The 27,995-nt window shown below is 45.2% G+C and overlaps 2 protein-coding genes across 15 annotated transcripts in view; both read left to right on the forward strand.

The window, feature by feature from the left end:
* The first annotated feature begins 6,027 nt into the window (after positions 1-6,027).
* A4GALT (alpha 1,4-galactosyltransferase (P1PK blood group)) lies at positions 6,028-27,979 on the forward strand. Of its 4 annotated transcripts, none has more exons than XM_062008362.1 (4): positions 6,028-6,046; positions 10,615-10,714; positions 11,043-11,252; positions 24,478-27,979. In XM_062008362.1, exon 4 carries the CDS (start codon positions 24,511-24,513, stop codon positions 25,603-25,605), a length of 1,095 nt encoding a protein of 364 aa, XP_061864346.1. In that variant the 5' UTR covers positions 6,028-6,046; positions 10,615-10,714; positions 11,043-11,252; positions 24,478-24,510; the 3' UTR covers positions 25,606-27,979. The 4 variants fall into 4 exon arrangements, with proteins under 4 accessions (XP_061864346.1, XP_061864353.1, XP_061864338.1 ...); XM_062008369.1 differs by having other exon boundaries at positions 11,119-11,252; XM_062008354.1 differs by lacking the exons at positions 6,028-6,046; positions 10,615-10,714; positions 11,043-11,252 and adding an exon at positions 11,616-11,706.
* Positions 11,621-27,995, forward strand: part of LOC104556146 (lactosylceramide 4-alpha-galactosyltransferase) — a 38,690-nt gene continuing 22,315 nt past the window's right edge. For 5 of the 11 annotated variants that reach the window (XM_062008292.1, XM_062008215.1, XM_062008307.1 and 2 more), the window contains exon 1: positions 11,621-11,706. Coding sequence is in view for 1 of the 11 variants with exons in the window: in XM_062008206.1 (XP_061864190.1) it covers positions 11,646-11,706 (61 nt within the window). In the remaining 10 variants the exon portion in view is untranslated. Of the gene's footprint in view, positions 11,707-19,663; positions 19,748-27,995 lie in introns of those variants that run through there. The other 6 variants (XM_062008241.1, XM_062008268.1, XM_062008285.1 and 3 more) reach the window with 4 other exon arrangements.

Genomic DNA, 27,995 nt, shown 5'->3' on the forward strand with positions numbered 1-27,995 from the left:
TACAGACTGCACTCCAGCGGCAGCCTTTCCTATAACAGACTTAATACCAGGAATACCAAGGGAAGAGAAAAGGAGTTATCTGAAAACTTACAGAATTTCAAGCAAAAGGGTACATCGCTTTTGGGGAAGCACCAAAACTGTGATGTAAATGCTAATAAATATGAGTGAATACAGGCTCTTGTGGAGACCAGTGGATCCATAGTGCAGAGCAGTCTATGCAGAGCTATGTGAGTAATTCCCTTTTTTGATTCATTTGGAAAAACATGGAGGAAAAAAAAAAAGTTTTGTTCTCACTCAAAGCAATTAAAAAATATCAGGTGGGAAAAAAAAAAGAAAAGATGGTTTGCATTATTGGCCTGAGAGGTGATGTTTTCTTTAAAGTTGGAGACCTTTCAGTTGAAGGACATCTTAAATGCACTTAAATGAAAACCAAACAGATTGTTCAAAAACACCGGGAAGAAATTATCTTCTCTCTGACTCTTTCCTTTTATTTCCCCATTTGTTTTTTTGGTGTGAACAGTCTGGAATCCACAAAATGCTTTACTGGCATCAAATCTGTGCTTTATGTTGAAAAAAGGCTTCTTCTGGGTTTGGTGGGGGGGATTTTGTTGTTGGTCTAGTTTCTTTTTTTTGCTGGCCTGTCCCTCACTATGTACACAGAGTAAGTTACAGCCCATTTCCAAATTTGCTTCCGATCTTTCTTCTCCACTAGTACAGGAGAGGAGAGATACCCTCTCTGGGGATGTGTGGGATGAAAGAGGGGCTGTAACCCCAGTGCAAGACAGGGGTAAAGTCTAGTATCCCCATGTAGAAACAGAGAACTAACTAACAGAAGCCTGGACTGAGTTCCTGCACTTGGTTCCTGCCTGCTGGGGTCAAGAGGAAAACCCACAGCCTCCTCAAAAACCAAATTTTTTATTTAACAAAAAAGGCACCTCAGAGATGGGTGGAGGAGAAAAGAAATAATTGACATACCTCAGCCATACACTCAGCACCTGAAAGAGAGGTCGGTTTTTGTCCAGTGTCTGCGACAGGGTGGCAGCTGCAGGTGAACCAGCAGAGTCAGGAGGAGGGGAAGGAAGGAGGGCAGGGTGCTGAAGTGTGAGTAGCAGCGGGTGCCCAGGCATGCAGCTCCAATGGGCATACTGGGGAGAACAGGTCTGCTTTCCTTGGCCAGAGCATCTGGGATAACTGGAGATCCCCCACCCACGAATGCTTCCTGTCGCACTGAGCCACCAGTTTAGCAATTCCCTCAAAACCAGATAAACAAAATCCCCTCTATCCATCCAGACCCAGGGGTGGTGCGAGGTCAGGGGCCTGAGCTAGTCTCGGAGTTGGCCTTGACAGGAGCCTCAATAATGGCATCAGATCCCTGTGCCAAGGTGCGGCCTGTGAACAACTGCACACTCTGGCACGTTAAAGTTGACCTTTGTTTGCCCCAGTCAATAGCGTTTGCAGTGTTTGCAGTGTTTATTTAGTTTTGGCTCAGGCCAAATGGTGTCTGCAATCTGCTCAGGTGAGTTAGTAGCACTGTGGATGTAAAGAGCTCGCTGCATCCCAGCCTGGAAGGGTTGCTCTGCCTTTCCATGCATTCCCTGCAGCTGGCCCATAAAGCTTTTTGTTTGTATTATGTTTTAATTGCCAGAAAATTCAGCTGGCTATTTGTAGAGTGGAGAGTAATAAAATGCCAACTTAATATGTTATCTGACAATGAAGATGTTACAAGGCATTGTTTTTGATGACAAAATTAATGCTTAAGAAATTCAGACTGGAGGAATATAATGAAGCCACACAACAAAAACTTCCATTCATTTGGGAGATTCCTACTTGCATGAGAGTATCCACATTATGCAAAAATTAAGTTTTCACTAAAAAATAATTTTAAAAAATAAATCTCACACTCATAGTTCAGGAAAATAACTTTAAATGACTGTAACTGGGAGTTACTTCAACCTGCAGGAGTGAGGTTAATGCCCTGGTTCCCCACAGCTCTTCCTGCTGTCTGGGCAGCGTGTTGCTCCCCCTTCTGCCATGGCCACAACCAGGAGTGCTGCACTGAGGAGCCTGGCTGTCTGTTAGGGGTCCCAGGCAGAAAAGAAGTGAGACAAGCCACTTGATACAGCAGGTGCCTGGTTGGGTTTCTTCTTTTTTTTTTCCCTTTTTTTCTGTCAGCAGAGTGGCTGGATGAAGGGCAATTTTAAGCTACTTCCTCATCTTCCTGTTTTTGTGGAAACACAGACGGGCTTCATCTCGAGCTGGCTACCTGTTCAATGCAAGTCTTGTTTACCTGGGGTACTCCTTGATTTTTTGCCAAACCATTCTGTTTTCTCTCCTCCTTTCAGGCCACAGAGGGCTTTGACCCAGAATGTCCCTGCCACCCCTCAGGGCTGGGACCTGAGAGTGACCTGACCTGGAGCCACTCATGCATCGCTGCTGGTGGACATGGCCATGCCTCTGGCCAAGCAATTGCCAGGGAGGAGTGAAGCTGTGCCACTCTCGAGTGCCAGAGTTTCCATTCCTTCCAACAATTAATCATTAACCTCCCTGGGGCTGCACTTGCCACCAGTTTGCCAGGAGGCCTCGCTCCTGCTGTTGTCCTGCCGGGGTGGTGGCAGTGGTGTTTGACTTGGCAAGTCCCAGCTTGGCAAAGCAACCTCTAGATGTTAAACATGTAACCATAACCTGTTGGTGCATCTCTCACTCAAAACATCCTCAGGGAACCCCTTTCTCACTCTCTTCCTTGGGCTGCCTGGGAAAGGCTGTGATGAACACTCCTTGCTGGCAGCGCTCAGCCCTGATGCTTCCTCTGGCTCATTTTGGCTTCCTCACAGAGGAGTGTCCCTACCCTGAAACAGATGTCAGTGCTTAATTGCTCGTGGTTTGTTGCTGGCTGTGTTAGGTACCTGGAAGGCCACAGGGTACCTCAGGGCCACCAGGCCACATGCCAGTAGAGCTGCCCACCATTTGCCACAGATGCCAGGGTGGCAAAGGAATTAGTGCTGTGCTGGGCACAACCAACTCTTGAGTACTGAGCAGGTGCATTGGGTTTTTTTAGAGTTGATTTGTGTGGGTTTTTGGGTACAACCTCCACAGGGATAAATCTGCATGTCATTTTTTAAAAGCAACTTATTTTTTATGCTAGTTTTTCCACAGTTCCCTAATTCCTGTGCTCCTGGAAATGACGAGATAAACCTTCAATGGGAAGAAAACACAGGATAAAATAGACACTTGGTGATCCCCAGTCAGAGGTATTTGGGACCTGAGCTGTCAGTCATATACTCCTCATTTCCATTACCACAACATTGCATCAAGGAACCACTCTAGGTAGAGTAGGAAAGCAAATTATATTAATTAGTTTACAAATACAGACAGTTTACAAATAGAGACCCTGAAACCATTTTGGAGTCATAAATTTGCAAATATCTGCCTATTTAAAGCAAATATTTAATTTTCCATGAACAAACTTAGGAAGCCTATAGTGAGAGCTGGCCTGAATGTGATGGATTGTACTTTCCTGAAGGCAAAGGCAAATGCAGTATTTTGTTAAGTGGGTTATGTTCAAACAGTAAACAATACTCCAAACAGCTCAGCTGAGGGGAAGGATTTCACTTCTTATGAGAAACTCCTTTGAAATGGCCCTACTTTTTGTCCAAAATATACACACTTTTAAGGAGCACATGGTGTTGTGATTGCACCAATGGCCATCCCTGCTGATGCAAAGGTAGGTGAAATGCAGCAGATTTGTGCAAGGGGCTGTGTCACTCATAGTGAGAGAGCATGTCTGTTGGAAGGACTGCTGTGAGGAAGTGCTCTCATCTGCTCTTCAAAACTGACTAGCTTTGGAGACAAAAACATTCAGTTCCTCAGTCTGCTGTATAAACCACAGTTTTTGGGGATCGGTGAAGACCAACTGAATCCTCTGGGCTTCTGTTATCAGCATGCACATAGTGGGAGGAGAGGAAGTGGTTGGTGGTGGTGTGCAGGAACCACTGGTAGCTGCCATCATAGCGTGGGGCTGTGCTGACTGCACACAGCGGTGGGGCTGTGCCTGAGCCACTGAGGTATTTCAGCCTGTTTCAGATATGGGTGGGAGCGAGAGGCCGGGCCACCCCCAGGGCAGGCTTTATCAGATGCCTCGACATGCAGTCTTGTACACACCAGCCCTGCACTGGGACTGGGCACGTGAGTCTGGCTGGTCTCACAGTGGTCCTCAGTGGTGTACATGGGATGTATAGCTCCAGGTGGGTGGGTGATGGTACCCCGTGGCCATGGGGTGGGCCACCAGGCACTGGCATCTCATTGGGCAAAGCCATGAACAGAGACAGAGGTGGAGACACTCCGTTCTTTTACTTTACCTATAAATAACCCTCTGGCACAGGGAATAATGTGCCAGATGACATTTTCCAGATGGTGTCATGTTCATGGGCGAGGCAATCCCCTGGCATCTTTAGAAAAGGGAAAATGTGATCTGCAAACCCCTCATACCATTTTGCAAGTGAATTTAAAACAATTTGATGTCCACTCCTGTTCTTGAGACAGAGCAGAGGAGTCCTTTCCTGGCATTTTGACACTTGTTGCAATCCCCTGGCAAAGACCCAACACCTCTCAAAACCCATATAGTAAAAAACTATAGGCACTCTGGAGTAGGTAGTCATTCTTCTGCCTTTCCCCCCACCACCACCCTTTTCATCATTTTTCTTCTAAAAAAACTGTTTTTTCTTAAAAGTGTTGAGGAAGGGGAGTTTGAGGGATAAGAAACTGGAAGCTTTGCTCCTGTTCCTTATTACGGGTTTTGTTTATTTCAGGAAAGATTTCTTAAGCTTGCTGGAAGACTAAGAGCTATTCAAGGTGGCATTTAAAGGTTACCACTGCAGATCAAAATGCCCTGTTTTTTTCCAAGGCCTTTGGACAGAGCATCATGACCAGGCAGCTCTTGTGAACTGTGCCATTGTTAACTGCCATTAAGTTGTTCAGATGAAGCAATGTGCCTCCTGCTTCTGGACAGGCAGGATATCTGTAAAATTCCTTGCTAGTTTCTCCAGGAGCCCAGTGAATCCCTGCAAGCCAGGCCCACCTGGCTGGCCACAGGGCCAGGGAAAGCCCTGGAGCTGCTGAAAAGTGAGGTGCTTCAGGAAGGGCTGAGCAGGAACAGCTCACCTGGAAACTATGTGCTCAGTGGGTGATGGACTACACTCACTACATACTACAGCGGGTGTATTGCCAACTCACCTGCTTTCAAAAGAGCTGAAGTTGCCTTTTTTGGGACCTGTGCCTTTACTTATGGAGGAAAAGGGCTGAGAAGATGCCAGTACAGGGACTGTGCTCTCAGCAAAGGATGGCTCCATGTAGGAGATCTCAGCTGTCAGTGCTGATTTATTGCTGCTGTTGCTCTCAGGGCCAGGTGCTCCTGGAGTCATGGCTCCTGGCAATCCTGGCATTTGCTGCCTTAGATGCTCTTGAGGAATATCTGGGGAAGATATCAAGGAGTTTCTATCTCCTCTCCCCCTTGAAAATGGAAAACACAGCTTGGGAAAGGGCCTTCAAACTTCACCTGTTCACAACACACATAAGCAAGGCTTCTCCAGCTGACAGTCTGCCAACCATTCCTGGCACTGTGCACAGATCCACTGTTTTTAGCTTAATTTTATTTTAGATTAATTGTATTTTAGTTAACCAACTGCACATTAGCTGTTATTTTCACTCTGAAGCCAGGGAAAGCAAAAAATTGCAATGCTTATTGAAGTTTTCTTGACTGCCACAGCTCTCCAAGTGAGCTGCCCATAGTGGGCGAGCCCTGAGCTGCAGCAGCTTTGGGGAAAGTATGGGCTCCTCCTGTTTGCACCAACCACAGCTTCACTGTGCAGGGCATGTCTGATGTGTAAGGGTCTCCTAAGCCAAACCCAAGCCTGTGCCTGCTCCAGCTCTTAATCCAGGAGAATGTTTTCTCAAGGCAGGGAGTGCCTCTTTTGCCAAGGCTGGTTGCCTGCAGTGCCAGGAGCCCTGCAGTCATCGTGGTGTGATTAACTGCTATTACTCTCCTGCAAAGGTAAGCAATGATATTTTTCCTTCTCTCTCTGTTGTCATACAAAGAGCTTAAGGCAGACCTGCCTGTTGTTACCAGTGAATACACAAATTATTCACCACTCAGCAGTAAGAGCACTGTGGTCCCACTGTGTTTACAGACTCCATGACTGCCACAGAAAATCATTCTGGTTTTCATGCTCACTCCTCCTTCCTTATCAACCAGAGGTGGCTGGGACAAAAGATTAGAGGAAATAGCAAACAGCAAAAGTGCTATCAATCCAACTTTTCAAATTAAAACCAAACAAAATTAAGCCTGACACAATGTCCAGGAAGGACATTAGGGTTGTCGAAAGATTGTTAAACTTCAAGGAGAGAAAAAGTTGCAGAAAATTACCTAACCAGCATCAGCTACCCACTGCCTGCTGGAGACCAGAAAAACCTCAAATAAACATGAGCAGATCAAGGTGCGAACAAAAGAACTCTATTTCACTAGTTAAATACTTACTTTAAACTTGATAAGTCCTTTGTGTTGGCATTGGTTGTCTCAGGGGGAGTGAAAATCTTCCATAACTGTGATTTTTCCTGGTATTTTGGTGAGTCTATTGACTCTTCTGTCCTGCCCCATTGCAGAGCAGGACAGATTTCATTGAGGGTGAATCATTTCTGGTTTGCATAGGTGTTGTGAACTTTTTGGCTTATACAGCACCTCTAACACATGGATAGGTCAGTGCTTAAACACCTGCTAATCCTTTAGACTCAGGTTCTGGCCTCATGCTCAGGAGCCTAGAGCTCTACCCAGGCAGACCAAGAAGGACCAAGGAGTGATACTGCCAGCACAAAACCCAGACAGCTATTCTAGAATTAGCCCAGACAAATGTCAAACTTTCGTAACACAAAAAAAAAATGGAAAATCTCCTTTATTGCACAATATTTCTGTGACTTGGCTGATGTACGTGAATGTATCCTTGCCTAGTCCTCCTTTTTGCCTCTTTTGTAAGTTTGGTTTGATGGCTAAGAAATCCCAGTCAGTCATACCCTGCTTTCAAAGTGGTACAGGTTTCATCTCAAAATGGTTTGCCTACTTCAAGTCAACATGAAGCTTTTAAATGAAAATATCTGACTCTACAAAGCCCCAGCACTCAGAGTAGAACATGCTCTCTCTGGAAGGTACATTAGGGCTTTGAGAGAGCAGCCCCAGATCAATAATGAGCCAGGCAGATTTTCTGAAAATGAACCTCCCTCATCTGCCTATGTTTACAATCCTAAAGGTCTTTTACTTCCAAGGAGCCTCAAAGTCAAGAGCAATTCATGTTTGAAGCCCACACTGAACAAAGGGGCTAATAGAGGACTTTGTTAATGACCTTTATTTGTGTTAGTTGTTCTTTAGGACCATCCTAGCCATCTTAGTCACATCTATATTCCCATGGTTAACTTATGAAAAACAGGAGTATTTTAACATGTGCTATACTGGAGCTGGCACATGTTGCTTTCCTTATATTATGAAAACTCTGTGTTATGCCCATGGGTGTTAATATTAGTCTGATAAGCGATAAACATTAACAGATACATGGAAACACAAGGGCAGGGGAGAGTCAAATACTGAGTGTTTTGTAACTTTATCTTGGTGCTCACATCAGAATCACTTGATTAATGGGAACTGGTGACAAAATGTGGTGCAGGGAAATAAAGGGGACCAAGTTTTTTCCAAATTTGACACTTCCTAGGCAAGCATTCTCCCTCCCACTCAATAATAAATATTCCTTTTAAAACAATATTTGAAGTTTGAGTTATTTAAATGCAGTAGAAATTAAAATGGCTTGATATAATCAGCATGAAACTTTGAAATGTCATCCAACCCAATTTGGTGGCAATTATTAATTCAATACTTTTACTTTGGACTTATGCGAGGGAAAGCTTTTGCAAACTCAGGCTCCTATACGGAGGGGAAAACATCCTTGATTTCCATGTACTCAAACATTTCCAGGTCTTCCTGCATCTCCCCTGAAGCCAGCTGTAGATACACACAGGTTTCTCCTATCCATTCCCATCCAGTGCAAGCTCAGCCAGGTAGAAAGCTGAAACACAGTCACACTCAGCTCATTTTTGTGCAAAGCAGATAGCTCCTGGCCTTTCATCCATCTGAAAGTTCTTATGCCTGTAGTAGCACACCTCCCTTTGGGTTTAAATTATGTAGCAGCCATTCTGCTTTCTCTCTGAAGATATCATGCTGTTACAGTTTCTCCTCTTACTGCATCTTCATTTCTAATCTGCTCGCTGGACATGGTGTTTATCATTACACTTGCTTCAATTAGCAAAATTTATCAGGGTGCATCTCTTGTTGGTACATACTGATCAATAAATACGATAATGTCCAACAAGCCTGAGCTAATGCTTCTAAAAGGATATACCTGTGTCTGCCAGCTTCATAAAAAAAAAAAAAAAAGTCTCTTGGTAGATGCTCAGTGATTTTATTTCAAAGGACAAAGGTCTGCTAGTAAAACTGTGCACTAGGGTTTTTTCTTCATTCTTCTCACAGAAATTTGATTAAGAAAAACCTGCAAATGGGAATACACCCTGGTTTTGATTGCATTGTAGCTGGTTGGGAATACCATCCCTTTGACTCCATAGCACAAAAAAAAAAGGGTGGGTGGTTTGATGGTCTCGGTCCGCAGTCTGGCTTCTATCAGACTGTGGCTGGTGGCCACATCAAGAGAGACTTTGATCTACTTTCCTGAAGAGAGGGGAACAATTCTGTTTTGCTTAAAACTGAAGTCGGAAGAGGGAGGCAGCAGGAATGAAGCCAACAGCTGAGGCTGAAAAAAGAGGAAGGAGAAGAGATGCGGGTGTCTTTCAGCTGGGCCTCTGAGTCATTGCATGCAGCCCTCTCTGTGACTAGCCATCCTCCCTGTGAGGAGTTGCTGGTCAGAAATCAGATTGCCCCAGTACCTGCATGGGGCAACTCATCATCAGGGAAAATCAGCCCCAAGGGCAAGACTGTACTCTTAGTTATCCCCATTTACTACTTTGGGCTTTCAAGCACCACAAACATCCGCTCTGTGGTCTATCTGTTAAGGAAAAGGTACAGATAACACCAGTAAAGCATGTGTAATGTCTGTGAGACTGATACTGCAAGGGCTTAATAACCCCACTGACTGCCTCTCCCTGTCCTATATGGCAGGTAACCCAAAGCCTCTAGCATGTGTTTCCTTTACCCTCATGAGCAAACGCATGTCCTACTCACTTCATCCACCCAGCTCCTGACATGAGACGTTGCAATCTTATCACACGGCACCAGCCACACCACACCCTTTTCTCTCCCTACCTTCGGTAAGCCCTTTACTTACTTCCAAGGCTCAGAGGACCAGTGCCACAATTACACCTTTTTCACAGGAATAACTTTTGTATAAGCTCTTTCCACCAGCAGCAGCAGCTTGGCAACTAATACACAGGCCTTTCTAGGAGCAGGACTCACCCCTGACCTGAGCTTGCTGGCCCATTTTGAAGCAGGGCTGAGAATGAAGCCACTTGTAGAGTCAAAGCAACTCTCACCCCCCTCCCACCCAGATCAAACCAAAGCCACTTTCACTGACTGACAAAGTAGAAATTACTCATCAAACCAACATCATCCTGAAAAGCACCTTAAAAACTATTTACTCAGTTGATTTGCAGCTGTGAAATTAGCTCACAGGTGACACACTGCTTGTTCTGCCTGTGTCTTGGAGAGTGATTTGCTTGGTGCTTTGCTCTTTAAGGTGTCTGAGGGATAAATAATTTGCTTTCCACCCTGCCTGTTTCACCTCCCTGAGACCCAGTGTTTCCGGTCTCTGATTTGCAAGCAGGGCTGGCTAGCTCACCTGGTCATTGCCTCCACCGAGCAAGGGGTGCAGCTGTGCCTCTTGCACATGGGTGCTTTAAGGCAAATCCCCAGCCAGTGGCAGTTTGCATAGGGCTGTAAGCTGACACCTCAGGAAACAACAGAAAAATGTCTCAGAGGCATCTGTGTCCAGAGACTAAGGCTTTACCATCCATTCTGTAGCAGTCCCAAGGGAGCTCAGTCCTGGCTCTGGCAATCTTCTGGAGAGATCTCTGGGCTTCACGTTTTCCTTTCCCACTAGGTCACCATTACACTGCACTTGTCCTACCAGCTCTTGTGATGTAGAGGTTTGTCCCTGAATGCACCCAGCCCAGCTTCACAAACCCCATCTTGCCTTTCCCTGCACCCAATGTCTGCTTTCACCTGGGAGAGGAATTGCATCCCTGGGCTCAGCACCACAGGCTGCTGAGAATGCTGGCTGTGCAGCTCAGAAACACAGAAAAAATGGGGTGAGAAGGGACCTCAGGAGGTCAACGGCTCAAACCCTTGCACCCAAGAGAGCAATTCTGCCTCATTAATCTGAATTCTGCTCGGTGGCACAGCCAAAAATATCTTGAAATCCATATTAACTTCTAACTTGATTAAGGCTTGTTCTTATAAAATAAAAGGTTTAACATTATTGGGGAGGGCAGTTTCAGAGTACTTAATTGCGGGAATAAGGTGTTTTTTGGTTTAAAGTGATGTTAACATTTCTTTAATTTAAATGTCTGTCATAGGTACACTGTTTTGTAACCCGTAAGTCACATGCTGTACAATGGGAATAGTAAAAAGAAGGGCTGGAAGGCATCTCAAAAAAGTTCCCAACACCTGTTGCAGGTAGGCTTACCTCCATCTAAACCTTTCCTGATTACCATCTAATCTGCTTCCCAAAAAATCTCTGGTGATCTTCCCGTGTAATTCATTCCATCTGTCTTTCAGTCGAAGGTGCTTGTCTAGATTAAAGCCTAAATTTCCACTCTATTCACGCTCATTAAGAACTTGTTAAGCAACCATTTGCCAGGAATAATTTAAGCAAAATTTCCTCCAGCCGTAGGGCAGAACTTCTTTTGCAATATGTAAGTAGCTCGGCTGCGGGCTATTTGCTTTTTATTTATTTATTTTCCCATAAAATAGTCTATTTCATGTCTTTTTTGATTTGTGCTAGCTTTGTAATCACCTCCCTTGGCGATGTGGGTAGCTCTCATCCTCCGCTGCTCCTCCTTCTGCCCGTCTCTTTCCAGCCCTTCGAGCAGTGAAGTCTTTGAGTGGGTTTAACCCCTCCTCAGCCACCCCCGCCGCCCGGGGCTGTACAGTGCCGACCACCGACAGTCATCGTAACTGGCACTCTGCTTGATCGATCGCGGCGTGACAGCAGGTAAAATCGCGATGGGACGCCTGGGTGGGATTACAAGCCCTGGGGTAGAGGAGAAGTCCGTGGAGGTAAGGAAGAGAAAGCGAGGGGAAAAAACAACCCCAAACAAAAAGCCTTACCGCGATTTAAAATGGTCTATTATGAATCAAAACCCTCCCAGACTAACTACCCCAAAAGCAACAGTGGCTGTGCCCGGAGAAGTGCCGTTTCTCGGTGCCGTCAGAGGGCGATGCCGCTAGGTCTGGGGTGCAGGGTCGGCTCAGGCGACCACGCGGCTCCGGCCAGTAACGGGTACATTTCTCCTCGGGTTTCTCCGAGCCGAGCTGACGGCGCAGCCCTCTGGAAGGGGCGGGACCGGTGAGGGGCGGTGGCGAGGGAAGGCAGGCTCCGTCGGTGATGCCCAGGGCGGCGGGAGGGAGCCGTGCTTCTTGGCGGGCGCGGGGCGGTGGCCCCGGAGGTGAGCCGGGACGGGGAGAGGGGGGTCTGAGGGTCGCAGCCGGGCTGCGGGGACAGCGCTTCGGTGTGGGACGCGGGTCAGGGGTTAGCCGTCAGCCGGAGCTGGGTGGCTTCGTGCTCCGGAGCGTCTCGGAAAAAACTTTCCACAGCAAACTTTTCTTGTGAGGAACGTGTCCTCGGCTACCATCCGCCCTGCGGGCAGCCCTCGGGTGTAGGCTGGAGCCGAGCAGCCCCTGAGACGGCGGCTGCCGTGGAAGGGCGCGGCGCGGCCTGGGCAGCTCCTGGCCGGCCCCATGCGGTCGCCGTGCCCGGACGAAGCTCCGCACGTAGCGGATCCTATGGGCCCGGCAGACGAGGAGGTCCTCCCGAGGTGTGGGGAAGGTGTTTCGGCTGAAGGCGGTTGAAGGAGACCTTCCCTCTAATCCCCGGGGCCACGACTTTGTGAGGGGTTGTGCGCGGGTATCACTGTCAGAGGGAGCTGGCGAAGGTGTGGGTGAACATAGGAGCCGCGGGGAAGGACGTACAGTGCCTATCTGTGCTGTAGAGTGGAAGGACTCCACAAACTCTGAAACCGTGGGTCCTGGTGAATGGCAGCAGCACAGTGGGGGGACGAAGAGAAAAGGGTTGGGTGGAGAAACAGGGAATTCCTCTCTGTCAGTGGCAACAGGCTGGCTTGGGTGAGAGGGTGAAAAGACATCATAACTGGTGACAGAGGTGAGTGCAGCTAGTTGTCCCGTTCCTGGGCAGATGTGTCCTGCATGTGTGGGAGTCTAAGTGGATCTTTCTTCTTTGGGCATTATCCCTATTAGCAGTAGAGCTGTAGAAGTACTGGCTGTAGTGAGAGGTAGAAGAAAGCCCCAGGGAAAGAGGCATGAGAAAATGCATAATTCCTGCAACTGTAGTAACCAAAAACTAGCAATGCTGCTGACAGAAGGAGAGTTTATAAGGTTTGGCAAAGATAGAAAAACTATCCTAGTTATTGTTTCTTAGTGCCTGAGAGTTTGCTCAGAATAGACTGGATGTTTCTTAAACCTGATTAAACCCTCTATCTACTGCTGAGCTTCAATGGTTTTCCACTAATATTCATGGCTTTTATTGCTGTGGAAGTCAGAGGAGCAAATCTTACAGAGCTCAAAATTCAGCTTTTTTTTTTTGGTTCTTGTAGAAATTCAAGCAGCATTTCTAGGCACATGTGTCACCGTCAGAAGCACTGACTAGGCAGTCATATGTGAAGCCTTCTTTTTTGTTTGAGTGCCCTTCATTTGACAACAAAAGATATCAGTGATCCTCGAGGACCAGAAGGCGTGCTGTTGGGGTGAATAGCAGTCTGCCTGCCATGGATTAGTTTTAGGTGTGTATAGTTTATGGAGAAGCTGGTAGCAGTGCCCAAAGTTTTCCTTATCACAGGATATCTTTTGTCTCTCAACGCATTGGTTGTCTCCATCTGTGTGTCTCTAATAAGGTTTTTCCCGCTCAGGGGTATAATGGGACCAAGTTCAGTAGTTGTCCAATTTGTCATTACCACAGAACTAAGTTTTGGTGATGCTAAAAGGATGCAGCCTCCTGGCTGCCTGTTACTGCACCTCTCAATGCCCTTATTTGTGTTTGTCTCACCTTGCAGCGGAGCAAAACCAGTTCCAGGAGCTAAACCAGTAAAAAAATCAAATCCTTCAGTGGAACTAGCTTTTTGGTGCTCTGTCTTTCAGGGCTAGATGTAGTAAGGTCAGAGGAGCATCAAAGAAGATTTTCTGAGTGAGACTGTTTTAGGTGCAGCTGGGCACAAGAACTCCACAGCTGCTCACTTACTGTCCTCACCTGCTATGGTGTGATGGGAAAGAGAAAAAAAAAAAAAAAAAACCCCCGAAACTGCAGGCCTCATGGAAATCCCCAAGCACAGGGAGGTCTCACTTGCCACTTAATGTCCCAGGCAAAGCAGGCATCACTTCTTGACTTAGGAAGGAAACAAAACTTCATCTGCCACCAACTAAAAACATGATAAAAAGAAAAACAACACAGAGTGGGAAGATGATGAAAGGCCCAACCAGCTCTTTAGGACTACCTTCCCCCTACTCCTCACCTCCTCCCAGACCCAGAGATCTGTTTTTTTTGCTCAGGGGGGGCAGGGAAATAGGTGTTTCAGTCAGTCCTTTCCCAATGGCTCCTGCCATTTGTCTCTCCTCTAGGAAGATGGACTCCTCACCAGTCTTCCCTGCTCTAGTGCAGAGTCCCTCATGCACCCAGCAGCCCTGCACAGGCTTTTCTGACATGCATTCACCCCAAGGGCTGCAGCTCTTCTCCACCTCCTGTGTGAGTCTGCTCTGGCCCTAAGCCCTGTGCCATGGCTGCTTCCTTACACAGTCTCTTGTCACTCCCGCTGCCACGGAGTCCTCCTGGAGCTATGACTGACTACTAGTCTCACTGATGGGTCACAGAGTGACAGCTGCTATCTTGCAGTGGGCTGCAGATGGGGTCTGTGGTCTGATGCTCCTCTTCTCTTACTTCTTCACTGACTGCAGTCCACGTGGTAACCTTCATCTCACTCCTTCCATCTCCTACACTCTGCAGATTTCCCTTCTTAAATAGTGATGGCAGAGGTGCCAGATTGGCCCATCTGGGCTGGAGGTGAGTCCAACTCTGAGCCAGGTGGAAGTTTTGAGAACTTATGGGTGCCACTGCTGCAGCCCTATTCCCCTGTTACTAAGTGAAAAAGCAGGTCCACATAAACCCAGCACATTGAGGAGGAAGAGAGCTGGGCCACTTGCTTTAGCAACAATTAGCCTTGGTTATGTTGTGTCATCAGTGGATACTTTGGCACAAAGTAATTATGAGTAGTTATGCTTTCATCTTACTTTCCCTGCATTGTTTGGTCATTAGTATAGAGAGAAGCCACTGTCTGCCAGTCATAGTTACCATATAAATACATACAAATGTGCCTGTTCCATACAGAGAGGAGAGACCAAATGAGCAGTGTATGGTGCTGGATATATCTTGCTATCAGCCCTGTTGTGTTTTGAATGATGTTCCAGTATGTGATGGCAGGAGAGATTGGGGACACTCTTGTCTTTACTGGCAACGCCTCAGTAAATCAATGTAGATGTATTATCATTTAGCTCCCTAAGGGTTGCGCTTCCCATGCTTGTTAAAAGCTTGGATTGTGTCTTCTGGCTTTGAAATCCCTTTCTCTGCTGTCATTTGGGGTTGGGTATTTTCACAGGCACTCCTGAGCAAACAAAGACTTTAAAACTCCTTATGTTGCTGGGTCACTCAGATCCCAGAACAGATTCACAAATCTGATACTTTCACTGAGAAATGGGTGATGTGTTACCAACTCATTTTTTTGCTCACTTCTTCGCTTGTCTCCACTAGCTTTTACAATTGTCTTAAACTGGGTCTGGGAACTGCCCAGTAGCTTAAATGAGGTCTGGTGGGACTTCAGATTACGGCATGATGACTATGTGAGTGGAGGACTAAGTATAATAATGTTAATATTTAAATTTCTCTGTTAAAAAGAAAAGTGGTCACACTATTATGTTTTTGTATAGTTGCACAAAACCTCCCATCTGAGCAAGATGCATGGGTTAATATTTTCTGATCTTCAATATGTTCAGCGGGTCTGTCGAATAGGAAAGTGCTTCTTCCGTATTTGAAGGAGGAAGGTTGTGTTAGAGGCAGAAAAACCCCTGAGATTCTTGAAGAGATTTAGACATTGGTTTCACTCTAATTTCAAGTCAGAGATGAGATTTTATGCTTTAGTTTAAAGTTCCTTGACCTGTAAGAAATGGGTTCTAGAACAGCAGCATGAACAGAAATCCCCTGAATCCATGTGGTGTCTGCCAACTTGCCTCTCCAGTGTCTCTCTGGATTTCAAAAACAGGGAAAGAAAGTGTTGTCCAAATGAGAGGAAGGAAAAAACACTACACATTGGCCTAATTATTAAGCTTGAAGTGTTTACTGATTAGTATGCTCTGGTAGACTGTGTCTCTTCACTTGTTAATGTTGCTGGATTCCTGGTGACACCTCCCTATAGAAGGTGATGGTGTTTCCAGCACTTTTGTTTTACAAGTTCTGCTGTGCAGCCTGTGCATGAGCTTGTGGGCAGCAGTAATACTGGTAATTAACAGGATTTGCTCACTTCCTGACCAGGCTATTCTGAGTGACTGTTCTCACTGACTTCCGTACTCTTGCAGTCTCTTTGTGTGCGCATATCCTCCCAAAGAGCTGCTTCTTTTCTAGTCATGTGCCAGCATTTTCTTGAGCTGTGAAGATTAAAATGCTGTTTACTGAAATTTTATACACAGTTTCCAGCCCTATTGTACAATGAGTGTGCATGGCTTTCTACAAATAGGCAGTAATAGGAAACTACTATTTGAAAGCTGTTGGTGGCAAAGAACTATATCAGTTTTCTAGCTAATCTACTGCTAGCATCTGTCCCTTTTGTCTTTGTCCTTTCCATCACCTTTCTGCAGCCAAATTCTACCTTCTATTTTAAGTGTTAATGAGAGATTTATGTGGCTAAAAACTGTGAGATATAGAAACTGCAGTTTTCAGTTAAAGAAAATCCAAATGCTAAGCTCTCAACAAACTGTTGGGAAACTTTTCCTGATAGGTTGCTGGATAAGATGCTCCTGTACTGTTTTAGGAGAGTTACTGTTCTGACTATGTATTGTGTCTGGAGGTTTTGCCAGCCTTTCTCTACCCAGGTCTGTCCAGAAATGTTCCTGCTGCCCTTGGTGTCCCACAGTGAACTTGGTGTCTTTCTTTGCTCTGCCACACTTGTCACTTTGCTTGATGATGAAGCCCTTCAACACTCCATCCCACAGGGACCTTGGTTTAGCACAAGGGAGCCCAGAACCCTGACACTACACAGTGTTACCCCAGCACTACATAGGAGCCACTGGGAAATGAAGGGCTGGCCAGGCACTCCCTGACCCATGCCAGACCCCATGAGCCAAGTGGGGCAGCCCTGGGTGCCGTGGGCTCAGCCAGGAGCCCCACAAGGCCCAGCTATGGGGCAAGGCAGCTCTAGAGTCAGTCTGTAAGGCAAGGTCAACATTAATGGGATATGGGGTGGGATATAGGCATGGCCCCAGTGTCAGGGGCAAGAGTCCCAGCCTAAAAGCCCTCTCCATGTTTTTCTGCTTCTTCCTAGTTCCTTGCCTCCAACCCAACTGCCTTGTACAGCATTTTCTCCTCTGTTGAGCAATTTTGTCTTCTGTCCTGCCTCACAGCTCAGGGATTCTGGGTTGGTGATGCTTGCTGTTGTCATCCCTGATTCCTGAAGCTGTCCTATGTAGTCGCTGCTCCTCAGCATCTCCTGTACTGGGCTCAAGGGCCATGACAGAGTGGAGAGGAAGGTGTGGAGCAGAACAACCTGGGGAAAGATCTACATGCGAAAAGGGAGTGAAGGGGCTGTGGCCCAGCATAATGGAGGGATGGAAATAAAAAAAAAAAAAAATGAGGGGTCTGCTTCTAGTTACTGAAGGACATTTTGAGTTGGGAGGCAGGTTATGGCTCCCACATCACTGGGATGTTGTTCTCTGCAGCTGGGAAAGCTGGTGCAATACCCAGCGCTGGGGGCTTTGCAGTACGTTCTGCTGTTGTGTCTGTCAGAGGCAAGTGAATCTTATCACTTCATGAAATAGGCATTGATAGATTTTGACTTGTGCTCAAGAAGCTTCACTAAGAAATACTCAGGATCATTTGAGATCCTTGCAAGGACATGTGAAATCTTATGTTTCAATAAAGAATCTGAAGACTAGCAACAGCTTTTCGTAAAATTAGGAAGAAAATTAATCTTGCTGGGGCTTTTTGGGTAACCTCAGGTATCTGTGAGTGGGTGAGGAGCAGATATCTACAGAGGTCCCTCCCAACCCATACCCCAAACCTTAGTCATCTTGCTGCAGAGATGCTACTCACACCACAGAGTTTCCTGGAAGCCTTTGGGAAAGCTGCAAGTCAGAAATGACGCTTCCCTTTCAGCCCTGTATTTATTTGAACAGTTTGGCCTGGTATTCATGTGAGCAGGCAGTTGTGATTTTGATCAGAGAAATCTCTGCTCTTGATTGAGTAGCTGAATTCTCTGTGTGAATTCTGTATGGAGCATCAATAGCATTGAGTGTTAAAAGGAGTGCATGCAGGGAAGTTACATATGATCCCTTGGTTGAGCCAAGTGCAAACAGCATATTATCATGAAGCATGCAGAAGTGAACAGAATCAAATGTATTATCTCTTGATATTTCTTATGTATTAGTATTAGGGGAAGCCTTAATAAGCAAGAAAGTTTAACTTAGGTTCAGGCTGTGTAAAAAGTCAAGGCATTTTAAATGTGTTAACTATGGTAGCTGGTGTACACTTTGGAAAGGCCACTTGACTATGGCTATGTGAATGGCTTCTTACAAACTGACCTGCATCTGCTTTGCAGAATCATTTTGGTTGAAAAAGACCTTGAAGATCATGGAGTCTGACTGTTAACCTACTTCCATATGATCTTTAGCATGGGGACAGAAACAAAAAGCACAGGTCCAAGCGTGACTCCTTTGTCCACCTTTCTGCTGCAGGCTGCCTTATTCCAAGTGCTTTAGAGACCACTCCTGAGTGTAACTCTCCACAGCACATAGTAACAGTTGGGAGTATCACATCCAATGTAGTGTTCTTGGCAAATGTGCTGAAGTGGGAAGAGTGAAAGGGTAAAAGCAGGAGGGATAGTGCAGGACAGTGTCTTATACAATCTTTCGACTGCAAGATGCCACACACTTTGTGTTGACGATTCGTGTGGTCTGCAGTTCTATTTTTCTCTTAATTTGTTCTTGAAAGCTTTGCAAGCTTTGACTTTTGTTGTGCTCGAAAGTAAGGAAATACTTATCTGTAGCTGCTCTGGAACACAGTGACTGGGAATCGATTTATATAAACTTTCAGCAGCTTTTTTTGTTTGTTGTACTTAAAGGTGCCTTAAAGCCAAATGTATTTGTGGAATTATGCCCACTGGTTATTCCAAATTCCCTTAGCTCTTACTATATTTAATTTTGATACACCAAATGTTACTTAAAATTCCTCCTTGACAATTCTCTTTTGATACAAGTTTGAGATTTTAAGGTTTTATGTATTTTCTTGTGACTTAGGTTTCCAGTGGCTTTTAGAGGAAAGCTGTAGATTATAAGAAATGTTAATGTTGTTTTTGCAGGAATAGAGCCAAAGATATTAAGACAAAGAATTTCTACCATTATCTGTTTCTTTGTAGTGTCAACCAGATGACTAATGAGTCTTAAATCTTAATACTGTGGGGGTATGGGTGATGAGATACAAGAACCAGGCATCCCCTGAGGGGATTGTAGGTGCCTCAGGAAGTTGTAAATCTTGGAGTACCTAATCAATGCTGAAACAAGGGAGGGACCTTTCGAATATTTTACCTATCAGGTGTGCCTACTAGCTAGGACACCCACTCTTGCAAGAATGCTTGATAAAAGTGCTTCACTGCAGAGTCTGACCTGAGTCTTTCTCGAGAAAATTTGTTTTGTTTCTTACAAGATTCACCCTTCAATACACTTGTTCATGGCTTTCCAAGAAAAACAAAAGCAAGGGCTAAAACCTGTTGTAGGAGAGGAATAGAATTATGGATTTGACCTTCCTCATGAAGAAGCAGCAAAAATACTCTGAGTCTTTTCTAACATTAATCTAGTAAAACATCCTGGATGCAATATTAGCTCTGTCACCCTTACAGGAAAGAAGTTTTTCCTTAAGTTTAGGTGGAACTTTTTGTGTTCCAGTTTTTGTCCATTACCCCTTATCCTATCACTTGACACTACAGAAAAAAGTGTTGCCCCATCCTCTTAACATACACCTTTTAAATATGCCTTTTTAAATGTAACGTATTAACAATGACCCCCCTTGTCTCCTCCAGGCTGAACATCCTCAGATCCCACAGCCTTTCCTCATAGGAAAGATGCAGGTATCTGGCAGCATATGAAGGGTATTTTGTGAAGTGGATGTTGTGATTGATGCTGGGATGTGACACAACTTCTTCCACAGAAAGTACTATACTAAAGGTACTTAAAAATAACAAGCAAGTTTGTTCCTTGGTGTGTACACCACAGTAAATGAGCTGAACCGATCTGTCCCCTGCCCTGTGGGAAAGTGCAACCTGGTTTCTGTGAGGGAGAGCCTGACTCTTGTGGCTTTGCTGCTGTGTCATCTCTGTCTCCTCCCAGCAAAGTCTTAAAGCGCCTCTTTCTGACAGGATCAGGAAACTCCCTTGCTTAGAGCTTATTATTGTTTGTTTTGCTTTTTAGACACAAAGAACCTATAAAGAAAATTAAGGAAGTGCAACTGCCTGTTTGCATTGGTGTGGCAGTCATTTCTGGGCTTGTGTTTGTTTCCTCTTGCTTTGTTTCCTCAACCCAAATTACTAGGTGGGACTTCAGTGATGCATCACCATCAGCTATCTTGTAGCTTCAGATAGGATTTCAGCAGACTCCATAGGAAGAAGGGAAGCTTTTTTTGTAGCTCTATAGGTGCTTGCACAGCCGTGGAGGAGGTGTGGTTCCCCTGGTGCTTTCACTGTTGTTGTTTAAACAGCTGTTGTAATCTACTGCACCTGTTTTACTGCCTGAGATAGTTCTCTCCTGTTAACCTCTGTATACCTTTAAAATAAATCAAATAGGGACCTTGCTCTTTCCTTGCTGTTGATCAGGGAGAAATGTTGAGAGAGCATTTGTGCTCTTTTACCTGTTCCCCCTCAAACTTGTGCTTCATTCGAGTTATTCTGTGGAAGCTAAACTATCAGAAAAGCTTCATGTTTATTTTGCAGGTGAAATTTTCTGCCTCAGATACCTGAGGGAATCCTCCTTTTGTTGGAAACTTCTTAGGTTGGCATCATGGTTTAGCAAGGAGCAGCTTTTGCTTGGTAACAGGGGGAGGGGGTTCCCCTGGCTCCTGGGTTCAGACCCACCTCCGGCCAAGATGGGCCAATCTGGTACCTCTGCGATCACTATTTAGGGATGGGAATTTTAAGTGCTTGCAGGAGGTGTAAGAGTGATACAAGATGGAGGCGACCACGTGGACTTCACAGTCAGAGAAGGAGGAAAGAAGGAAGGAGGAGCACTAGACCAGAGACCCCTCTGCAAGCTGTAGCAAGAATGCAGGCTGTACCCCTGCAACCCATGCAGGGCCATGGCAGGACTGAGAGCTACCAGCAGCTCAGTGTGAGTGCACCCGGATGGATGAGGGACTGTGTGGGGAGGTGGCCATGGTGCAGGCCGTACTGGAGAGCCTGCATGCCGCAGAGCAAACCCACAAGAGAGGCAGAAAGGAGCTGCAGCTTTTGGGATAAATGCATGTCGGAGCAGCCCATGCAGGGCTACTGTGTGTGTTAGGTACCCAGTGGACTTGCAGGGAGGACTGGTGTGGAGCCCACCTGCCCTGAGGTGAGAAAAATGGCAGAAGCTATGGGGAATCGAATGACTGAAACCCCTACTCCTTACCCCCCGGGCCGTTCAAGGTGGGGGGAGGAGGTTAAAACACCAGGATCAGGACTCTGAGCCCAGGAAGAGGGAAGGAGTGAGGAGAAGGTAGTCTTAAAGGGCTGGTCGGATTCTTCATTGTTGTACCACTCTGTGTTGTTTTATGTTTGTTATGTTTTTGGTTTTAAGGTTATATTATAAAGTATCATAAAGGGAACTTTTGGGAGCAGATGTTGCCACAAAGGGAAATAAATATATGCGTCATTCATGAAGTCAGTAACTTTGGCCATCAGACTTGTTTTTTAAGCAGTTTCATTTGCACTAAATAGTGAAGTACAGGTTTCTAGAGAAGGGCCAGCACCAGTCAGTTACAGGTGTTCATAAATTATTATCTTTGAACAAGTTGTGCAGACAAAAGCCATAGAGTAGATGCAGTTTTATTTGCAAACCATTATATCCTGGCTGTAAAATATTCATTGTGGGACAGAGCTGGAGTAAACTTTTGCCATTGATGCGCTCTTCCGGTGAGGTGGAGATGCATAGCCAGTTCTTTTTCTCCCTCATCCCAAATTATTTGCTGGGTTAGTATTACCAGCCTCACAGTAACTATACTGTGTATACCAGGTGTGGTGTGCTTTTAAAAAAAAATCTCACTCTTCTTCCTTCCAGATGTGAGTGGAGCAATAGAGACTAAAGAGATGGGGGGAAGATAGCAAGGTCTTGCCATTTCTTGCGACTATATGAAAGAAAAGTGTGTGTTAGCCTCTTACAGTCCAAAGGAAAGCAGAGAGTATGGAGGGGAAGGGCAGCAGACCATGACATGGCTGTTCCCAGGCACAACTGTGCCCAATGCTACCGGCCGAGTGATTTGTCATTGCCTATAGGTAGAGTAGAAGTGCTCCAAAGAGGGCTCTCTGAAAGACTGAAGAAGTGTTGAAAAATCATAGGATGATAAGGCTTTTGTTCAAATGCAGGAAAAAAGAATATAGAGAAAAAAATCTCATCAGAGACTTTTTCTGTTTTTTTCCAACTGAGGAATGATTGATCTGAAATGGAAAATTCTATTCTGTTGTGAAGCTGACCCGTAGCTATCTGTAGTAGGCATAATGTAGTTCTTTATTACATTCTGCACATTTTTTGTTTGTCTCAAAGAACTCTGTTTTTATTGTTGGATTGTATTGATTTTATTTCTTTTAAATTTTGTAAACTTTTATGAAAAGTGAAACAAATTAAAGCAGAAAAGACACTAAAATGTTTTGCATCTTTCAGGCATCTTTCTTTAAAGAGTATATTCCTCGTGAAACCTTAGTGGGATGGGTTTTTTCCTGTTAAGAGCCTGGCACTGCCTGTGAAGCAGGCATTGACACGTTGATGGCAGCACCCTTTGCTTAGACTCTACATTGACACACCTTACTTCAGGCAGTTAAAAAGTGTTGGACTTTATGGGAGATAAACTCAGGTGAACTACTCATCTGTTTGCTGCAACGTATCTCTTTATGATTAAATCTACACTTTGGACTTCAGAGATCTAAACTTGGGGATTGTCAAGGACAGTCACACTAGATTCAGAAAAAACAGAAACAGCACTATATGTCCCAGCTCAACTGCCTGACGGGAGGATATATAGGTGCCCCACTTCATTTGAGCGTACTGCTAGAGAAGGTCTGGCTCTGTGGGTAGAATGGCAGGGAGGAAGAGAGAGACTGTATCTTTTAAAAACAACAGTAGACTGAAGTCTTAGCAATCATAATGTTCAACTCTTTCACAAAGTGTACTTTTAAATGGTGAAAGAAGGTAAAACTATGGGTTTTTTTTAAAGGAAGGCATTGAGTACTTTAGAGGCTTAAATATAAAATTAAGAACATGATCAAGAGCAGAGATGCTGTGTGACAGAACATAATAAACACCACCATGTTGCTGAACTTTGTAGCAAATACAAGACTAAAGAATAAATGGAAGGGAAACAACTACCATTCTGTGGTTCTGGGACAGAAAGAAATAATAGCACTGAGTTCTCAGTTTTGGGGAAGCCTGGCAGGTGGTTCCCCTCTGGGGAAACAAAACACCTCAGAAGCAGTTGTCTCCTTCACTTTCGGGGTCATTAGTATGGCAGCAAACTGGAGGACAAGAGAGAATCTAAAATCCTGTTGTCTAGGATTCTTCCTGTATGTGTCTGATTTGAAAGCAATGGACTGATGAAGATAAAATGGAATAAATCCTGTATTTCCTTGCAAGTAGCAAGCACAGTATGCATCCGGAGAAGTAAGGGTCAGTCTTGGTTTGTGATGAATGGAGAGGTTTCACCATATTTTGGGTTTGAAGGAGATTAATCTTTGCTAGAGAACAGTGCATCATACCAGATCCAGCAGCCTGAGAGAGGAGAGACTACTACTGTTCCATATCCACACAGTGGTGGGGCTGAAGATGTATTCAGCAGGCACACACACACAAAGCACACATATACCCTACATATATATGTATATTTATGTGGCTGGCCGCACAAGTCACAGGTAGACACTTGGACCACTCACATGACCATAGACAGTACCAACAGCTTTATTCTGCTCTGGCTGAACAGAAGTCCACCAGTGAGAATATACATAGTCATATGTACAAGATGGATCCCTCCAGCAGCTAGGTTTAGACTTTCTGCCCAGCAACTGCCCCCAGAGTCCAATCACCCCTGTTGCTAGCACCTGGCACCTGGATGTACAAGTCCCCAAGGCTGCAGACTTGCTCCAGCTGCTGGTACAGTCAAATACACACACAGTTGACCAGGACTTTCCATATCCTATAGCTGACCCTCCTGTAATCTTGCACACAGGTGCTCTCAAACTCAGAACCGGCCCATCAGGATATACTCACTCTCCAAGCTCCCATGCCACTTTGCATACTTCAGGCTGGTCCACTTGATGGTGGTTCTTCCAAAGGTGATCTGAGATCCAGCCTGCCTGTACTCTTTTGGGCTTGGGCAGATGGCCCTTTGAAGGGCTGATGGCCCTTGGGATAAGCTCGAGGGTAGTCTGGCAGAGTATATTTGGGGTACCCCTCCTGGCATTGTCCCTCTGAGGTTTTTGTGCATGTGCAGATGAGCTTTGTCGTATAATGTCACAACCTGAACATGGACTGTGGAGCCCTGTGGGCACTGTAGCAGCATGGAGGATCCAGGATGTTTTTTTAAAGATGACCTATGGGCATAATTCAAGCATGCTGGCATGAAGGAGAGTTCATCAAGTGGCTCTTCCTTAGTGGTGTCCTGAGGCTTCTGGTATATTGCCTTCCCTGCCAATGTCTTTTTCTTCTTTCCTTCCCTTCAGATCACGACGATTGTCTTGGGAAAGCAGGCTCTGATGGGAGCGAGAATTCTCAGGAAGCCCAACTGCCTGCTAAAACTGACGAGGGTGATGTTGAGCCACAAGTTTGGGGCTCTGGTTATCCTCACCTTTAAGTTCATGTCCTTTGCCTCCATCATATTGTACTGGAGAATCACGGAGGACCCTAAGAGCAGAGGCCAGGTCTACAGCTCGCCTGGTGAAATCCACTGCACTCACTCTGTGCCTTCTCCTCCCCATGCTGCTGCCGATGGGCCCCCCACTTCCTCGGGGGATGTGTTTTTTGTGGAGACATCAGAGAGAATTAATCCCAGTTACCTGTTCACATGCTCTGTGGAGTCAGCAGCCAGGACACATCCAGGGACAAAGATTGTGGTGCTCATGAAAGGCTTGGCAAATGGGAATGCCTCATTACCCAACCACTGGGGCTTCTCATTGCTGAGCTGCTTCCCCAATGTGGAAATCCGACACCTGGACTTGCCAGAGCTTTTCTCTGAAACACCCCTGGCTAAGTGGTACTTGCAGGCTCAGCAGCGCTGGGAGCCTTATTTCTTACCTGTCCTCTCTGATGCCTGCAGAATTGCCATAATGTGGAAATTTGGTGGCATCTACCTGGACACAGACTTTATTGTACTTAAGAGCTTAAAGAATCTCACCAATGCACTCGGTATCCAGTCCAAATATGTACTGAATGGGGCCTTTCTGTCATTTAAGCCCAAACACAAGTTCATGGAGCTTTGCATGCAGGACTTTGTGGATAACTACAACAGCTGGATCTGGGGGCACCAGGGCCCACAGCTGCTAACACGTGTCTTCAAGAAGTGGTGCTCTATCAGGAGTCTTCAGAGCAGTATGAGCTGTAAAGGAGTGAGTGCTCTGCCTCGTGAGGCTTTTTATCCCATTCGATGGCAGGACTGGAAGAAGTACTTTGAAGTGGTCAGCTCTTCAGAGCTTCACCACCTCTTTAATAATACCTATGCAGTACATGTGTGGAACAAGAAGAGCCAAGGGACAAGGCTAGAGATCACGTCCCAGGCTTTGCTGGCTCAGCTGTATTCTCACTTCTGCCCTGCCACATACCAAATTATGAGGCAGGACTATAAACAGCAGTGATTCCAGGGCTCACTGAGAGATGTTGCCCAGGGAGCCCACAACTTTCCAAGTGTTCCATCACAAATGAACTTTCTTTTGAAGTGGTGAGAGTTGAGGATAAAAGCCATTTATTTGCAGGGTGTAGGTGGAGCCTGTTCATTTTAGGTGATGTCTGTGCAGCTCTTTGTCTTGACTTTAACTGCCTCAAAACAGAGAAGGACGAAAGAGCTAAACCAAGTTCTTTTCCTTTTCATTCCCTTCTAGTCTGATGCCTTTGTGGAGGAGACTTTCTCATGTTTGCTTTGAGCAGAGAACAGGATGCTGCAGACTTGACATAGATAGACATCTATGACATCAAAGACTTGGAATTTTATTGCAAATCAGAACACGAAGATCTGAGACCAGCTTATTATTTGGAAGGAACTCTTGAGTATTGATGACTTATTTTATAGTAGTGGCAAATTAACACCCTGAGATGAGCTCATTGAAGTCACGCCTTAAATTGCACCTGATGCAGGAAGAGCTGAACTATTTTTTACATTGAGTTTTTCCCTGTGACCAAATGTCCTTAAACTGCATTTAAGATGCACCAGATCTCTCAGCGCTTGAACAGATCCTAAAGGAAAGACATGATATTTCCAAGATTACAGAGAGCTTTATAGAGAACCTGTATTGTCTAAATTCAAGTCCACTTATGAGTCTTTTGTGATGGAACTCTTCAAGTAGCTTGGAGTGCTCCTGCAATTCACTATCCAGGAGTAGGGGAAAGCTTTAGTCTTCTTCCTGAGCATCTACTTGAACTGCAATGGAGAAAATTAATGTATCTCTCACAAGGTGCTGTTGTGCCTTTGAGGGCTCTCACCACAGAGAACAAGCTGTGAGAGAAAACTCGTCCCTCATCGTGGTGGCTGTAAGGACATATTGATGCTGTCACAGTTCTTGTCAGAAAACAATGGAGAAAGATCAGTAAGAAACAAGAATAACATGGAGGAGGTCATCATTGTTACACCTGGTTCAACCACACTCTAAAGGGGATTGCTGACCCACATGAGCTTGGCACGTTAATGCACGTGAGCAGAGCATTGGCCATTCCTCTCCTATGCTACTCAAAGACTGTGATCTCGCTGTAAAATCTTTTCTGCCTCCATTGAACCTCCTCTTCGTACAACTAAGAACAGCAGAGGGATAGTTCAATGGTGCCTTTGATGACCATGAGTCAATCAGATTTTCAATGTCACCTGACCCCAAAGTGACAGCTCATTCACATGGTGCTTCCTGCAAGTCTTTTGAATGTGACTCAAATTATTTCTAGATCTGTAGTTGTCTGAAGCCTCTTCTGTTTCCCAGGTCAATAATAAGCAATGTGAAATTTGCTCTCTGTTTCTCTCAGGTTTATTTATCTCTTCTTTGATGGCAAAAATGAGATACAAATTGACCATCACTCCTACAAAACAGTTCCCTGTCTCTCAGGGAATGTGACCATGGGAGCTTAAGGAGTGTACATGTACTTTGGGTGTGTTTTTTTCTTTGTTGCTTGGTTTTGGATTTTGGATTTTTTTTTTTTATTCTGAGCTGCCCAGTGTTGATTGGAGGTCAGTGGTACTTTGAATGAAAACTACTTCCCTGTATGTTGGGCAGGGTGTGAGGTTGGTGCACAAGTAGCTACTCTGGAGCTACTGTGGAGACATCTCCACTGGACACTGGAGATGTCCAGTGACTGGCACCACATGTGTGTGTATAGTGCTGCCTCTTTTTTCTGTCCAGATTTATAATAAATCCTGGAACCATTCAGGATTTTGAATGTCTGCAATTCTCCCAACACTGATCATCTTTAAGAACAAAGACTTTCTAGGGAAACAGCAGATCTGTATGACTATATAAGCATTCTTCAACACGCTAAGTGGTATAAATATATGCTATTTTCACTCCCTTCTCTCACTCTCATAACTCTGGGGTTTTTTTCCACTGCTTTCTTTAGAAGCAGCTGCAAAATTATCAGCCCTAGCTTGCTGTGTGGTCAATGAGGCATGGCATCTCCTTCCTTCTGATTTGGGGCCTCTGGGCTAAACAAGAGAAATTACTGTGAGCTAGGAGCCCCTACCAGAGATAGTAAAATGGTGGTTGGTGATCACAAGGACATAATAGAGGACTCTACTGTGGCAATACCATGAACTGATGATGGGAGTGTTTGGAAACCCATTGCTTGATGTACCACTGCTTATTCTAAAAAAGTGCTTTTTTTGATAAGTGGAATGGTTTTTGTTGTTGTTTTTCTTATTTTTTTCCTGTAGAGTCAATGTTCAGAGATTTAAGGAGTGAATCAAACTGAAGCAGTCTTTGGCCTTTTTTTTCTCTTTGCCTTGTGAAAGAAAAATAAACAGAGTTTTTATTATTACTTCTCTCTGCTAAGA

The sequence above is a fragment of the Colius striatus genome, chromosome 1 (assembly GCF_028858725.1).
Source record: "Colius striatus isolate bColStr4 chromosome 1, bColStr4.1.hap1, whole genome shotgun sequence".
Lineage (NCBI taxonomy): Eukaryota > Metazoa > Chordata > Aves > Coliiformes > Coliidae > Colius > Colius striatus.

What these genes read in the sequence shown, in the direction of transcription:
- A4GALT (XM_062008346.1), top strand. Translation starts at nt 19,700, where the DNA reads ATGCTGGGATGTGACACAACTTCTTCCACAGAAAGTACTATACTAAAG. An exon ending in CAGAAAGTACTATACTAAAG is followed by an intron (nt 19,748 to 24,477) that starts GTACTTAAAAAT and finishes CCTTCCCTTCAG; the next exon opens with ATCACGACGATTGTCTTGGG.